Raw genomic sequence first — 16,942 nt, 5'->3', positions numbered from 1 at the left:
AGCCTGGGGCAGCTGCGCTGGGTGTAACCACTCATGGCCTTGATCACCAGCCACAGCTGGCCACAAACTCAAACAAAATGGAACAGAAAAGGGATTCCATAAATTTTATCCCCACACAACCAGGACACCTTCAAACGGGGCTATTAAACCTTTGCTTTTGTTGCAATCTCTTTTTAGTCAAAAGCGAAGTTCATAGTCAGGTGCAGTAACTCACCAAACCCTGAATTTATTGTTCTTTGCAGCCAAATGAGCTGCTGTTGGTCACAGCGTTGATGAGCCAGAGCGAAGTGTGTTTAACCCCGCTGCAAACCAGGGCTGAGGTGCCGGGGAAATGGGCCCTTCCTTGAGCTCCCGTTAATTCATCGCGGGTGCCAATCTCGGCTCGCTGACGACGGCGAGCTCAGAGTGCATTAAAGTCCTGGTTATCATCTTGAAATGGAACAAACAGCCCAGGAGTTAATTTGATTTGGCCGAGGCCCAAAGTACATGATTGACTGATGTTCTTGTCTTGTCTTTTTTTTTAAAAAAAGTTTCATTACAAAACAAGGGGAAAATCATTTCAGATTTTCCTGGTCCTCACCCTTCCTGCTCGCTTTGCTGTTCTGAGCAAGGGGGGGAGAGGGAAAGAGCGAGAGCAGGAGAGGAGGAGTGTGAGTTTTGGCACTTCACATGACACTGGGCAAAACGACTGGGAGTGAAATTTGGGAACAGACTTTGCTTCCTGCCTCCCGTGAATAAAAACCAGAAAAAAAAAAAAAAAGTTCCACAATATAATAAAGGACATTGTCTTTGCCACCGTGATTCAGCCGGTACAACCGGGAATATGAAAGATGTTTCAAAAAAAAAAAAGTGAAGTCGGATGCTAAAAATATAATCAAAGTGCAAACAAACGGACTCTGCAGCGGCCGTTCCCATCGTGCGAGGTTCGATGGGCGAGATGCGAAGGGAAGAGGCAGAAGAAATGCAAATGGATGCAGATTTCACCCTGTTAGATACTGGGAAACACTGAGCCGTACAAACGCAGAGATTTGCCTATATTCAGTGTGAAGCAATGGCCAAAATTTACACTGATGGATTTTTTGTGGGGGTAACATTGCTTGAAATCCCTCTTTCCGAGGCCTGATCGGAGGGAGGGATGCTCTGCACATACGGAAAGCTCACGGACAATATTGTTCGGCAGCATAACCCGCTCACCAAAATTACTTTCTTTCAATAAATCAGTGTTTTCCAAGGAGGCAGCTCTTCCTCACCTCGGCCACCGCGTACAAACCTGTATTTTCAAAGGCTGGGCTCCCCCTCGAAAAGGCCGAGTTAAGCATTCGAGATAATCACAATTTTAGCCATAAACCCCCTTATCTCGGTGATCCACGCTGCAAGCGGCTGGAGAACCTTCGGCAGAAAATACCTGCAAGACATATGGGGGTTTTGTTCAAGACGACAGCTGGAAAAACCAGTAAAACCTGTATGAGCTCATTGGGGGGGAAATGTAATTATTTTCACGCAGGTGGGATTTTTTTTATCTTTTTCTTTTTCTCTTTGGTTTTTATTTTTAAGCAGACAATGCCAGGATAGCCCAGCTTGTAGCTAAAGGATGATCCCTGTTACCTGTGCCTTCCCACTCCCCCCTCCAGCCTTTCCCCTGGCCGGGACGGATGCTGCGGGTCCAGGCGCACAAATCTGAGCTGGTCATAATGGTTATTTAATGAGAAAAAACACTTTACAGCAACTGTGTTCCCCGTATTTTCAAGCTGGGAGAAAATTCCAGTTGGTTCTTTCGAATTTCCTTCAGGGTTATTTTTCATCTGCAGGCTTGGAGCGTTTTTGTGCTGCGAAAACAAATCCCTGCTCCTCTCTCGATGTGCTGTTTGGCTTGGAGTAATCAGCCGGGCTCAATAAAATCATCAGCCTTCTCCAGCCAGTCCTGCCGAACACCCAGCACGATTTTTCTCTCAACTGGGGAATTCAGACAGTCCGAACCAGCAGAAAGAGCCCAGCTATTTATTTATATTACTGTGCTGATAACTAATCCTAGAAGTTTTTTCAGGACTTTAAAAAAAAAAAAAAAATCTTTTTCTGAGCTGTTGTTTGCTCAACTGTGTCACGTGTGCTTCTTAGAATCACTTTTATTCGCTGGCCATGATTTCCATGGGAATGAGGTGTCTGTCTGTGGGATTCGAGTTCACGTTTGTTGGTTAATTAATTATCTGAAAAAGGTCCCTTTGCTCTTTTCCTAAATACACCTTTATTCCTACAGCCACAGTGAAGAGCGGGGTCAATTCTAGAGAAGGCGCAAGCGTGAAAATTTTAAAAAATTAATCTGAAAAAATGAGAGGAATACAGATGTTTTCTTGGGTTTATCATTCCTCCACCACATCTGCTCACTCCAGTGCTCCCATGCACAAGTTTCCACAAGCCCAGCATCTCCTGGCCGGGCAGGACACGCTCCTGCCATGCAGCCGCGAATCTTTCCTGCCCGAGGTAAATCTTTCCTTCCTTTGGGCAGAGGCACCATCCTCGGGAAGAAGGGAGGAGGAGGAGGCTGAGAGTCCCGGCGGCTCACGGCAAAGTGCTGCCATCGATGAGTCAAGAGGGTCCCAACGACGCACGAGCGTCTTCCTCCCCGTCACTCCCGCAGGGAAGGACACCCCGGCCCTGCTGACACGGTTAAAGCTTTGACTGACGGAGCTGGAGAGGGCAGAGGTTTCATGGCTGCATCAGAGGAAAGGGCTCCGGGCAGATCCACCCACGGGCCCCCGGGGAGATGTACCAGCCCCGGCGCTGGATTCCCAGGTCAGGGAGCAAACTTCCCTTAAGGATGGGGAGTGGTACGTTCTGGCCGAAAAAATGAGCTTACCAGAAGGACACTGTTGGTTTTTCCTCTGTGTGGAAAGGCGTTCTGCTCTGCTCCCAGCATTGTGCGGCTCCGTTCTGCCGAGGGAGGTGTTTGGAGTTCACGGAGCCTGACGTTCACCTCATCGTTAGTCACTCATCAGAGTCAACTATGAGGGACCTTTTGCTCGAAGCCTCGGAGCCCCTCGGTGCTCCGGGGAAGATCAGCATCCAGAGGAATTTTCCACAAATACCCGGATTTTCCCATCATTCCCTTTTGGGGCTACTCAGGACACGTTGCCAAAGCCCTGGTTTCAGTTCATGGGTGCTCAGCAAGGCTGAGGAAGCAGCTCGACACCAGCTGAGTCAATCCCAGCCCCAAACATCAGCTCTCCTCCAGCGCAGCCAGCCCCAGCCACCACCCACGTCCCATTTACGTGCCACTGAGTTGCCAGGAGCATCTGGCTGCGACATCTCCAAATTTCACATCCAAGCACAGCTAAAATATCACGTTAGTGCCACAGAAATCCTGCACACGTTGGTGCCCGGCTCAGCTTTACCATCTCCTACCCAATTTTGCAGCAGCTAAGGGTTTCATCTGCCACCAAAACAGCAAATAACCCTCTGCTCTGATATTCAGCTGCTAGAAAAAGCTCATCATTTGCCATATAAAGAGCAAAATCTTCCCTATAACCTGAATTTCCAGCAATTTGCTAAGCAGACACCAACCGAAAGGCCAGTGGGAGCAGCATCCCACTGCACGGCCGGGCTCCAGCAAGATGCAGGTTAGTTTTTTTCAGCATCCCCTGATATTCAGCCGAAGGAAACGATATAAATGAATGAATAATATGGTGGTTTTTCTGAATTATGTGTGTGCTCAGAGAGGTCTGATGTGCTCTGGCTGCTCGTCACGCAGGTGGTAGTTCCTCACCGAGGTTGTCAATGTTGTTTTAATGCAGTAATAAGTTTCTGAGTGAATGATTGGCCACGTTCGCTGCCCCTAAGTGCCTTAAAAGAAGTGAGCCAAGTGTCCCAGCTTGCTGCCACCTTCAACATCGCTACGCCCAGCTGCGATGTGAGCTCCCCAAAAGCCCTGGGATGAGCCTAACCAAGCCAGACTAAGGTTTAAGCAATGGCAGGAAAGAAAACATGGAGATGCTCTCTTCTGGCGAGGTGTTTCAGGCTTCCAGCTCAGCTCCAGTTTGATTTTAAGACAACTACTGATGAAATCTCAAGAAGTTTGGGATTTGGACATCCTGGCAAAGGGCAAAGCTGGAGCTCAGGGTTAATCCCTACAGAAAGCCGGTGGGACCGGGGCGAAGCTGCGTCAGCCCTTGCGCAGCATCACTCCGGAGGATTTCTCATGCAGCTCCGGGGCGGTCAGGAAGTGATTAAGAAAGCAAAGGAAGTAAAAGCAAGTCAAAGAGTTTTGATCCCGCTCACCCTCTTCCCCCCACGGCGCTGACGCCTGCGAGCGGGATTATTCAGGGTCCCCTTTGAAGCCGCTCTTGCGTCAAAGGATGGCACCTGAGAACGGGGAACTGTCTCAATTCCAGCCGGGATTCGAGGCAGGGAGGAGCGGGGGCTGATGCGGGGCAGAGCCTCATCCCTGCACACTCTTGTGTGGTTTGCCACCTCGAGCACAGCACTTTTCCCAGTACTGCTACAGGATTGCACTGGGCAGCAAGAAAACCAGCGCTTGTCCACACACTTCTCCTTAAACTGGGCTTAAACCACATCACGGCTGAGCCAGCAAAGCCCATCATGATCCACATCCCCAGCCGTGCTCAACTGCTTCCGAGTGTCAAAAAAAGACACGTTTCAGAGCAAACAGACAACGGAAAAGTTGATTTCTCCAAACCCACCCAAAAAAGCCGGGGGTATTATTTGCTTTGCCCCTCCCAGGAGGCTCCGCTGTGTTTTCAGCTGGTCCGGCCGCCCCCGGAGCCGGCGCGCAGCCTGACGTCACCCCGCGCTGCACCTCCAGCTCCCATTTGTGCTGGCAGCGCTCTAAAGATAGATCCAAGCAAAGATTATCAGCCCAAGCTGTATTAATAGGAGGCAGCTGCTCTTTAAAGAGCCTTTTAAATAATGTAAAGGAACTTTGTTGTATTTTTAAAAGCCTTTTAAGTGAGCCAAGCTACCCCTCCTCTTCTCTCGCACCCCCCCGAGCCCATGTGCACCCACGCCCACGCGATGTGTTGGCCCTGAAGGGTCCCTTTTTGTCACCCTCTTGCTCAAAAGCAGCTCTCCCATCCGACAAGGACCAGGGGACACCGCTCCGTCCCTGCTTCGCCCAAAGGGAGGGTGGTGGCAGGTTGGTGGAGCCAGGAAGGGGTGCGCTGGCCCCCGTGGCCGCTGTGCTGGGCCAGCTCAGAGCAGCGACCTCTCAAAAAAAGCCGTTGGCAGAGCTGGTTTCAAGGAAAACACGGTGAGATGCCTAAACTAGCACCGAGCAGAGCAAACACATCCCCGCGGGTCAGCGGGGGTGTACCCGGGATCTTCCCCGCGCCGACACCCCCCAGCTCTGCAGGGGGACCTCGCACGTGGCACGGCCACGAGCCGTGGGACGGGCCGGTGAGGTGGATGGTGGCCCGCTGCCGTGGCACGAAGGGAAATAACACAAGATCTGGGTCTTTCCTCCAGCCTGCGCTGTGCTTCAGCCAACCGAATGGCTCCCCAGTGCAGCACCAGCCCGAGAACCCCGTGAAAGGCAAAAATAACTGTTGTGAAGCTGGAGGTTGTAGGAACCAGCTGCAGCTGCCCATGGGCACATCTGGCCGCCGTGGCATGGCACAGGCAGGACCCGCTCGGAGGTCGGAGGCAGAGGCAGCATGTCCCCTCCCCAGGTGCCCCGGCAGGAGCCGGGGGGTCCCCACCTCTCCTCTGCTCAGTAACCTCAGCTCCCTGTTGATTTCTCCATCACTCTAATGGAGTGAAACCTTAGCTGTGCTGCCCAGCCTGGAAATAAAACCCTCGCCACACTGCAGGCTCCTGCTGGGGGCTGGCAGCCCCGAAAGGCGAGTGGGCACCTGGTAATCCCATCGTTATATAAAGCCAGTGAGCGTCCGTGTGATGCTTAGCACAAAAGGGGCTGGAGCTGGGCTGGAGCAGGAGGAAAACGCTGCCCCAGGGGCACCAACGTGCTGCCTTTGGGCACAGAAGAGCCGCAGGGAGGATGCTCAGCAGATGCCTGTGGTTGGTGGATGCCTGCAGCGCGGCGTTGCTTTTAAAGGCCAAACCAGGGCAAAATTTATTGCCGTGACGTGAAAATAGATGAGGGCAAATGCTATTGGAGTGGAATAAATGCTGCTCCCTGCGCAGAGGGAGGCAGCGAGGCTGGACGGGGATTTGTGCCTGTGCAAGGAGCAGAGTGTGGGTACAGCCACCCCCGTCTGGGCTCGGGGGACACAGTCCGGGTGTGGGACGGGGCTCCCAGGGGACCCCAACTCCGTGGAGGAGTTTCTAACCCTCCCCACGCACAATTCACACACTTGTGTTTTTAAGGAGGCTCTTCCTTTTGGCAGCCTTCGAGCTGAAAGCGGAAAATTACACAGCTCGCCCTCGGAGCTGATGGCCGTATCATTAATCATGATTATTATTATTATTTTTTTTTTAATGAATACATTCCAAAGAGGACACCACAAACGCGAGCACCAGCCGGGCTCCTCGGGTCGCCCTCCAACTGCCTCGACACATATTTCGCTGAGGCTCAGGAAGTTGCTCATGGCCAGTTTATATATTTTAAGGGTGGGTAGATTGACAAATAGGAAATCTATGACATGTAATAGCTGATAACACATGATGCATTTCCCCCCGCCCTGCAAATTATTTGAGGGCTATGTTTTATTTAAATATTATCATGCCTAGGATTTCTGCGTGCGGCATCCACGGGTGACATCAGAGAGAAAAAAATGAAGCAATTCTCCTTATTTTAGGAGCTTATTTGGTCCTGATATTTTAAGTTACATTTTTGGCCCAGTATCCAAGAAATCTTGCTTCAATCTAAATAAATGTCTCCCATTAGAAAAAAAAAAAACAGAAAGCAAAGCAAACCAAAACAAAACACAACCCCAACAGATGTGGCGGTTGTTCCAAAGCAGAGAGCAAACCCGAGCACGTTTGCCAGGCCCCGTCCGCCCACTTAACCCAGCCTGTCAGCCCCAATAATAAAGAACATTTGTGCAGCGCTTGGTCGTTGCACACTCGTGCTGGGGATGTACGGAGAGCGGGAGGTGAAGGAGGAACCCCCCCCCCTTTTTTTTTAAGTGAGGATGTTGGGGTTTGGGGTTCAGGGAGGTGAAATTGGGAGATTGGGGGTACCAAGCTCAGCTTTTCCCCGATCCCACACGCCTTTTCAAACACCTCGGTGGGCGATGGGGGACTTTACACACCCCCCCCCATGGCTGGAAGGCAGAGGAGGGCTCAGCCCTGCAACGATTTGGGATGCGTTTTGCACACTGAGCATCACAGACCAAATCCCCCCTTCCCCGAGGAGCGACTGCATCCCAAACACCCCATACATTTCCCATCACATCTCATCCCTATTTTCCTTGCCGTAGTCATTATTTTTTTGGTTTGCCACCGTGCTCACAAGCCCCCTCAGCCCTCTGCTCCTGGGGGTGGTTAATAACCCCTCGGCTCCCTCCCGAATAGCCCAGCCAAGGGCACCGCAGCCTCGCTGCCCAGGGTGCAGCTGTGGGGAGCCTGAGGATGAGTTTGGGATGCTCCAATCCTAACGGAGCTGCTGGTAGGAGAGAGGATAGACTGGGCTCCTGCTGGGACCTACTGGGAGCTGTGGAGGAGGCTGGAAGGGACCAGCATCGGGCACCTGCGGTGCCTCCTGCTCTCCCATCAGCAGAGTGATGTACTTCTCTTTTTTTTTCCCGATTATATTTTTTTTCCCCAGCAGCTCTGCTCCCTGCCCGAGGCCTCAGCCACGGCTCTTGTGCCATCTGCCGACAGAAGGCTGTGGGCTCCGGGGCCCCGTCACAGCACCCACCACCCAGCACCCTCTCGGCCCGCCAGCGCCCATCCTCTCCCCTCTGGCAGCCCCAGGTGCCTCCTGCCCTCTCCTCGCTCCTGCTGCCACCTCCTGCCCAGCCCTGACTTGAAAGCATCCCTGGGAATTTGGCTAAATCCCTGAAAACCCAATGATGAGACAATTTTGCTCCTTGGTCATCCCCCCTACAGCCACCCAGGCAGCACGGGCAGCAGAGGATGGGGAAAGGCTGCACCCCAGCTGCTTTCAGACCTGTTTTTCAGGGAAAAAGTGTAGAAGCAGGAAAGGTCTGGCCAAAGTGTCCAGGTACAGAATCATAGAACCATTTAGTTTGGAAAAGACCTTTAAGATCATCAAGTCCAACCATTAACGCAGCACTGCCAAGTCCGAACGCTGGGAAGGGGCAGCCCAGCGGCTGCGAACCCTCCATGGGGAGATCCTGACCGTGCTCAGCATCCTCAGCCCAGGCGCTGCCCCCAGCCCCGGCAATCTCCACCCCAAAGTCCTGCACATCGATGCCATGGCACACACAGCTGCAGCCATCCCTGTGCCCGCTGCAGAGCAGAGGACTGCACGCTTCGTCGCAGAAATGCACGGGGGAAGGAGCAGGTACCTGCAATGGTTTGATGAAGGATGTTCCCTGCCGCCGCCTTGCTAGAAAAAGTGACAGACGGGTACCCAGAATGTCATTTTGTGATTTCCTCCAGCTGCCAGCACTGGGGGACACTGAATTATTCATGTCATTTCACCAAAATAATCCCTTTTATAAATAACTCCCCTGCTTGAAAGACGGTGAGAGCACGTTTAACACCGACCACTATTTTTATCGCCTGAGCGTGACACAGCAAAGCTCCAAACCTCCGCGATTCCTGCCCCGGACCCACCGCGGACCTGCTCCTCTTTAACGCCGTGGGTGAAGGAGCACGGGGGGGATTTATTTCCCCCCCCTTTTCAGCTCAGCTTTGGAGTTTAGAGAAGCCAAGCTGCACATCTGCGGTGTCCAAGCAGAGGGCACTGCTGGCTCATGAGTTGGGCTCGGGCTTTGCTACAGGGGTTCGGTTTAAGTCAATCCCAAAGTCCTTCTGGCACAGAAAACCTCTCCCACTAGCAGGTATTGCTGTGGCAGCAGCTGAGAAACCCTCTCTCCATTTAATCCCCTTGATTTCAACAGGTCCCCCAAACCCCAGAAATAATAGATTAAAAACAAGGTGATAAAACCCAGTCCAACAGAGCAGGCAGGAGCGGAGCATAGGGAAGCGCTGGCTTGTCTCAGAGGGGTAAGAGCTGGCTAAAATGGGGAAAAGAAAAAAAAAAGGAGATAAATGAATTCTTCATCTTGCTAAAGTTTCAAAGTCATTTTTAAGCCACAGCTTCTGAAAAGAAGCACACTTTTCTGCCTTTTTTTCCCCCCGATGTTTATTGGAAAGCTTTGGAGAGGGGCTCTGCTTTCCCTCACCCACCTGCCGCTCACTCTCTGCCACTGCTTCCATCTTCTCTGCTTTTTTGTTTCATTTCACTGATGAAAAAGGACAGAACATAGTTGGGAAAAAGAAGAGTCTGTAGAAAACTCTTTTAAGTTTAGTTTTAGTTGCATCAAAGCATTCACAAACTCCTTAGAGATGTCTATACATGTACTCTGTGCTTGCTACCCGCCCTGCATCCACCTAACTCATTATTCCCTTTATTCCCACTATATTCCCATTATTCCCATCAGTCAATATTCCCATTATTCCCTCACTCTGAGTGTTTTAAAGACAACACCTCAGAAGGTGGGAGGGCTGGCTGCCCCGCAGGCAGAGTCGGGTTTCCAGGGCCACGGATGCTCCTCCGACATCGCGTCCGGGATCCTGATGTGTCCCAGCGATAGCTGCCAGAAATCAGATACTTTGGGAGTCGCAGTTATGCTGCTGCCATAGAAATCCTCCCATTCAAACGCCCGACGGTGGCTAGAAGCAGCTTTCTCCTGATTTCATCTAACCTAGTTAAAATGAGGAGTAATGTCCTTGGAGAGTTGTAATAAAATTAACTCGCCAGTCAAAAAGAAGCTGATGATTTATGATCGCTTGTGAGAGATCCTCTTAGTCTTCTTCCCAGAAATCCCCCAGTGGCCTCTCGCTGCCAAAATGCGGTGGCCGAGAGCCGTGGTCCACCCCCAGCACCACGGGAAGGGCCTGAGCCCTCATGGGTGCTGACACCCACAGCACCGGGAAAGCTCCCGGGCACGGGGCAGGGAGCGGGGCTGGGCAGGTTCGGCAGCAGGTTTTGGCAGGGGAGGGCTGCGGAGCTGATTTACAGCCTCATCCAAGCCTCTGGATGTGTCAGAGGCCATCGCTGCTCTGCAAGCAAGGGAGGGCTGGATGCGACCTGTGGGGGCACACGGAGTGGGATGGGGAGCAGCCAGCACAGCCCCATGCCCTTGCAGGGCACTAATCCTGCCCCGCTGCCAGCTGCCCTGTGTTAAGCTCTGTTTTTCTCCACTCTCCCCCCAACTCAACCCACCCAACGCCTCATCTCTCCACAGGTCCTGAGAACCAAACTCCAGCCTCTCCATTAATCTCGGCCGCACCGAGTCATTACGGGCGGATAAAGCTACTCACCCCAATCCCTTCCTGCTCATCTCACTCCCAGCCAAGCATTTTACCTTGGCGCCGGCTGCCTTCTGCCATCAACAAGCCAAGGTGTAATGTTACTGTCTGTTTGCTCTCGCCTTTTGGTGTTTCGAGTCCCAAACAAGCCAGTTAGACGTGGCAATGAATCCAGCAAGGGACTGGGAAGGGGCTTTGCTAATGGGGCACAGCCCTGGACTCAGAGGATGGGGTCGCAGGAGCTAACCTGGTCCATGAGGACCATGGCAAAGGGCTGCAGGGAGCCCACGGCCGCTGCGGTGGCCGGCACAGGCAGGAGGCTCCAGCCTGAGAAGCCTGGGCTGGTTAAAGTGAGCTGCAGTGGGATTAGAAATTTTAAGGTCTGGGCAGCAAAAAAAAAGGAAAAAAAAATACCTCGGGGTATCCTTTCAGCATGCAAAAGTCACAATGAAAAATTCACGCTCCTACCAAGAGTAAAGAGAGCAGGATCAGGCCCGCAGCAAGGGCCAGCACACCTTGAAGCCATCTCAGAGGAGAGCAGGGGCTCTCTAGGAGGGCAGCCCAAAAGAAACCGCTAGAGCAGGGCCTGAGCTTCACCCCACCAAAGGGATTTAGCAGATGCTGAAGCGGGGGGGCTACACCAGGGGCCTGCAAAGGCATCATCCCAGCTGCGAAACCCTCCCCGGGGAAGGTGAGCACAGTGTTTTTCACTATGTGGTTGGACAAAATTCCTACTTAACGCTGGCAAATGAGGCACGGTGTGCAGGGATGTCCCACGGGCACGATGCACACAGAGCTGACACCATGGACCAGGGGCTGGGAACGACCCCATGCACTACACAGAAATGAGGACCGACCTGTGAGCACTTTTCTCCTCAAGCCACTGTATTTATTTTCCCTCCCGTTCCAGCCCCTCACTTCCTTGCCTGCATTTGGGTGGTTTATTTATTCAGCCTCCCCTAACAGTCCGGTTTGGCTATTTCGGTGGTGCGAAAGATACCGACCCAGCCCAGACAAAAACTAGCTCTGCTCTGTCAGGGCTATCAGCAAACACCAGCCCCTGAGGCCGGCCAGGAATTTTAATTGAAATAGCCGGTCACTGGGCTCAGATAAGGCCCAGCATCTCCCCATGGCCAGTGGGGCTCCCCGCTGCCCCACGGGGCTACCAGGACATGGCCCCGCTCCCCAAACTCATGAGGGGGGCCCTGGCCCCACTCTGTGTCCCGGCAGGGACCTGCCAGCTCAATGCCCACCCGCCAAGGCAGCACTGGGACAGACTGGGTGGGAACTGGGGCCCAGAGCTGCTGTCGGTGGGCAGCCCACATTGGCAGTGGCTCTGGCAGCATCCCCCCGCCCGGGCCCGCAGGAGCTTGGTGGTCTGCACCCCTTATCAGCCCTTATCTCCCAAAGCCGCTCGCTAATGTGACCTTAATGGAGCTAAAATCGACTCGATTTGTTTTATTGCAGCTTAGCCCACATCCCCCCCTTCTCGCTTCCCCTTGTTTTGGAAATACAGAGAGAACGGGTCTGGCTCCTTCCTCGGGAGCTGACGGGGGGAGCCGTGTCCGGGGCAGAGCATCCCGGACGGCAGGGAGAGTCCACCGGGGGACCGACCCCGCCTTCCCCTGCTCCCCCCAACCCCCGGGACCCCCTCCCCAAGCTCGGCCCGGCGGCGGGGGCCGGGGGTGGTGCCTGGCCCGGCGGGAGGGTCGGAGGCTGGGAGCGGGTCCCGGAGCGCACAGCCCCGCTGCGGGCACGGCGGCTGCCGCGGCCGCCCCATCCCGGGCCCGGGAGGATGCTGCCCACCCCCTTCTCGGTGAAGGACATCCTCAGGCTGGAGCGGCCGGGCGCTGCCGGGGGACCCCGCACCGGCCCCCGGGCTGTCCGCAGCCCCCGCGGGGAGGACGAGCCGCCGCCACCGCGTAAGTGACCTTCGGGGCTGGGGGGCTGCGGGACCGGGGGGGCCCCGCGGAGCCGCTTTCGTTCGCCCGGAGTGGAAAACCGAGGGCAGCGGAGCCGCCCGTTGCATCCTCGCACCCTCCAAACTCCGTCCCGCCGGAGCCGAGATTCTCCGCTGGCCGCCGCGGGCCATGGCGGGGTCCCTCCTTTTCTCTCTTCCTTTTTTCCCCCCAGGTTCTGGTTTTTGGGGTTGTTTGGGGCATTTTCCGGGCAGCCCCGTCGAGCCCCGGCTCAGCCGCGCATCCCGCCCCGTGCGCCCCCGCCGCTCCGGCTGCCCTCGGGGGTGCCTATGGCTGGGGGGTTGTTTTCCGCCGAAAGGCACAAATCGCCACTGGTTTCGATGACACAAAACCTCGTTTCGATGCTCCGTAAATTGTCCCCACTGGGGACAGGGACCGCCGCGCCGAGGCACGACCGGCCCCGGGGGCTGCGGCAGCGGGGACGCTGCTCCGGAGCGGCCGCCGAGGGGGGGTCGGACGGGAGCCCCCTTCTCCCCGCGGCCAAAATCCGACAAAGTTTCTTCTGCTCGTGTTTTCCTAATGTCCGGCGGGTGCAGAGCGGAGAAACGGGGAAACCAGTAGGACCAGAGCCTGAGTACTGGGAGGCACTGGGATATGAAGCCAGCGAGCCGGAGAGGGCGAAAGCAGCCCGGGGAGTGCGAGAGCAGCCCGGGGAGTGCGAGAGCAGCCCGGGGAGGGCGAAAGGAGCCCTCCAGCACCTCATTTCCCCGCAGCCCCCCAGCCCCTGCTGTGGCTGCCAGCGTACCCGAGCGCATCCCACCAGCCAGGGAGCGATCGCCGCACAGGAGCCCCGGCTGGTCCGGCTGCAACACAAAACCGCAGCAAACTAAAAAAAAAACCCACAAACTACTTTGCATCTTCTCGCAGATCCAACAATTTTTCCTCCTTCGTTCCCAGCCCCTTAATTTTTCTGGTTTTGCTTAAATTCAGAGAGCTGCGGGATTCCCCTTCCCACGGGCGCTGGAGGTAAATCCTGCCAGAGGTCTGACTGCCATCGCTTCCATCCCTCCGGAGCAGTACGGTGGGGAAGGGGATTTGTGTTTTGGGATATATGAACTTGTGGCATACCCCACTTTCCCTGTGCCCCCCCAGGACCCACAACAGCAGAGGCATCATTAGGAGGGACCAAAAGGAGGCATTATCTCAAATTCACATAACATTCAGGCTTCTAATTCCATTGAAAAAAAAAGGGAATATTATTGAATTCCCATTAAACATCACAGAAAAGTTCATATTAAATTTATCAGCTATCAAACCTACTTCATCTTATTCCCAAGGGTCTGCATTCCCAATTCTATCCCTCCTTTGGAAACACACTCGCCCTGAGAACAGAACCTGACTTGGGTCTCACTTTGCTTTGGGTTTTTCTCGCTACAGGAAAATGTTTGCTTGCCCACCCTTTCGAGGCAGACGAGAAGCAAGCCGACCCCTGCCACCATCCCAAGCAGCGACAGCGGAGAAAACCCCGAGTTTTATTCTCCCAAGCTCAGGTGTTTGAACTGGAGCGGCGATTTAAGCAACAGAAATACCTCTCCGCTCCAGAAAGGGAGCACCTCGCCAGCATGCTCAAGCTCACCGCCACGCAGGTGAAAATCTGGTTCCAAAACCGACGGTACAAGTGCAAGAGGCTAAGGCAGGACAAATCCCTGGAGCTGGCTGCCCACCCGCTGCCCCCACGGAGGGTGGCTGTGCCCGTGCTGGTCAGGGATGGCAAACCCTGTCTTGCAGGCTCCCAGCCTTACCCAGCCCCGTACAGCATCACCGCCAGCCCTTACTCCTATAGCTCCTACTACAGTGCCTACAGCAGCAGTCCCTATGGTGCTAGCTATGGGGGGGGCTACACCGGGGTGGCCCCCAATGCCACCCCTGGCAGCCCCGCCGTGAACGTGAGCTTGTGCATGGCCAGCGCTGCTCAGCACCAGCCCGCGTGCTTGCAAGCCACCGTGCAAGCAGGGATCAGGGCTTGGTAGGTGGCTGCGGAGGTCAGGACCACCTGAAAAGCACTGAGGAAAGCCCCCCTGTGCTCCAGACCCCAGCCTTGGACAGGACAGGAGCTGAATCCAGAGGGTTTCTGCCACCCCGGACAGCGGGACGTCTCTGGAGCACCCGTCCCCTCCAGGCAGCTCCTGTGGTCATGTCCCTGCAGAGGCAGGTTAGGAGAGAGGGGATGCTGCCGCTCCAGCACTGCGACTTTGGGGACCCAAAGACTGAGGGCATTTATTTATTTCAACACAAATGTTTCACAATCTGGCCCTTCCTGCTCCCAGAGGGTTTGCTCCTCCAGGATGCCAGTGCACTGCTGTCAAGAGGGTATGAACACTGGTTTTCTTCCTAAGGACAACTGGGAAACAGGGTCTGTGCACATCGCTGTGCATTCACTTTTTTATGAACACTATTTAATGCTTTGACTTCCTCTTATCTTTTGAGATACATTTCTGATTTATATTTCTTAATATCTCCCAGTACAGGTGTTCATTTCTGTTTTTATTATTATTATTATTATTATTATTATTTGCAAATAAAAACCAAACTGATGAAATTGTATGTTTTCCCTCTCTTGCCCTTCCTCACTTGGTATTTTGTCTTTTCCTATCCACAACTTGCATTTGAGCATCAAAACCTGATCCAAAGGAAAGAAAAAAATATCTTAATACTAATAATTAACCCAGAAAGATAATTGCTTTGTAGTCCAAGCCTGGCCACACTCTGAACAGGCAGCATGAATCCACAGCCTCACACTTACAGAATAAACCCAGCGAGACCTCATTAGACCGACCCACTGATCGGGCTGCCCGTGGCTCCCCAGTGCAGGCTTTACTCAGGGAGGGGGGAAAAATCACACAAAGGTCAAAGCCTGATGCAAAATGTTGGTTTAACAGAGATCTTTCCACTACAATGCCAAGATATCCCGGTGATGGAGCCAGACAGCAACCTGCATGCAACTCCCACTGCATGGGACAGGGAAAATGTCCCCCTCACAATCTCCTCTGCTGCCCCCTCCTCCCCGCTCCTTTCCCGACAGCTTCTTATCCTCCCAGTGTTTGGTGAAAAGAGACTTGCAGGAGGCAATTAAGCTTTTATCTCTAATCCTACTCAGCCCCATCGCTCAGTTGTCCGCTCGCTTCCCAAATGGGACATCCCTGACATCCAAATCAAACCAGAAAAACCCTCTCGGTGAGATAGCTCGCTCGCCGTCCCGCTGCTCCGAGGCTTTGCAGCCCCACCGAGACCCTGGAAATAACTGGGTAAGGCGACAGCTGCGCTGGGCACTGCCCCTTCTCCTGCCCTTCACCCATCCATGCTCGGTCGAGAGTATCTCCCAAATCAGCCGGGTCTCGGGGCTCTGTCCTGGCTTTGCAGCAGGGTCCTTGCACTGGGAAATGCTGCCAGCATCTGGGAAAGCCCCAGCAAACTGCAGCATCCCCAATGCAGGGGCTTGCCTGCAAGTCTCAACAACACTGAGAGTTTTTCCTTTGAGGTTCGGCAATAAAATGAGGCAAATCACATGAAACTCCCCCCAAATAAACACAGAAATCACAGAAAGAAATTGCTACCCTGCCCAGCCCAGAAAAAAAGCCTGAAAATGGGAATAATGAGCACTGAAGGCATCGTTTATATCCCTCCATATGTTTTGGAGGGGCTTCCTGAAAGCTCAGTTCCTGTAGGGTCAGGAAACCCTTAAAGCCCGGGTGTTTGCCAGATCCCCCATCACCTGCAGCACGTGCCAGGGCTGTCGCTTTAAACCTCCCCTGTTTCCAGCCCAAATCAGACATTACCCACTACACCAACCGCTGCAAAAACGAGCTTTCCTAAACACAGCAGGCACACAAACCAGCCCGCATTTCCCCAAACCTTCTCCTGGACCAAAACTCCTGTCCTGGACCAAAACTCCTGTCCTGGACCAAATTACTCACTGCTCATCAGCTACTGAGTGAGCCACGGATGCAGGCACTGGCAATGAAGGGACAAGAGCTTCTCGGGGCTCCCACAGAATCACAGAATCAATGAGGTTGGAAGAGCCCTCTGGGCTCATCGAGTCCAACCATTGCCCTGACACCACCATGGCAACTAGACCAGGGCACTAAGGGCCATGTCCAGGCTTTTCTTAAACCCCTCCAGAGATGGTGACTCCACCATCTCCATCCCAAGCCCCCCAGGCAGCACAGTGGGATGTGGTTAAAGTGCTGGAGCCGTGGGGCAGGGAGCCATGGGCAGCCCACCCTCCCACCCACCATGGCCATGGCAGCACCTTATGCCGGCTCCTAACTTGCTCTCCAGAAGCAAGGGTGGGGGTTAGAGGGCCAGCGGCCAGGGCACGGCTGCAATAATACTCTTGGGCTCCAATTGCTTCATAAATCTTTCCAAATTCCCTTTCTCGGATAATGAGGAGGATAATGAGGCTGAATTATTGAAGCTACTGAAATTTTCCAAGCTTACAGTGAATACAGGGGGACATTTCCTAAGTCAGGAGCATCACCACTTTAAATAAGAAAAGAAAAGGGCAGGTTAAACACAAGGTTTGGGGCACGGCTGCACAACCTGCTCTG

At 53.9% G+C, this 16,942-nt stretch overlaps 1 protein-coding gene across 1 annotated transcript; it reads left to right on the top strand.

The window, feature by feature from the left end:
* Nucleotides 1-12,211: 12,211 nt before the first annotated feature.
* On the top strand, nucleotides 12,212-14,365 carry NKX2-6 (NK2 homeobox 6). The gene is made up of 2 exons (XM_068421295.1): nucleotides 12,212-12,329; nucleotides 13,767-14,365. Exons 1-2 carry the CDS (start codon nucleotides 12,212-12,214, stop codon nucleotides 14,363-14,365), a joined length of 717 nt encoding a protein of 238 aa, XP_068277396.1.
* The last annotated feature ends 2,577 nt before the right edge of the window (nucleotides 14,366-16,942 follow it).

The sequence above is a fragment of the Nyctibius grandis genome, chromosome 33 (genome assembly GCF_013368605.1).
Source record: "Nyctibius grandis isolate bNycGra1 chromosome 33, bNycGra1.pri, whole genome shotgun sequence".
Classification (NCBI taxonomy): domain Eukaryota; kingdom Metazoa; phylum Chordata; class Aves; order Nyctibiiformes; family Nyctibiidae; genus Nyctibius; species Nyctibius grandis.
The sequence above is the reverse complement of the archived record's forward strand: the minus strand, read 5'-3'. Positions and strand labels throughout refer to the sequence as shown.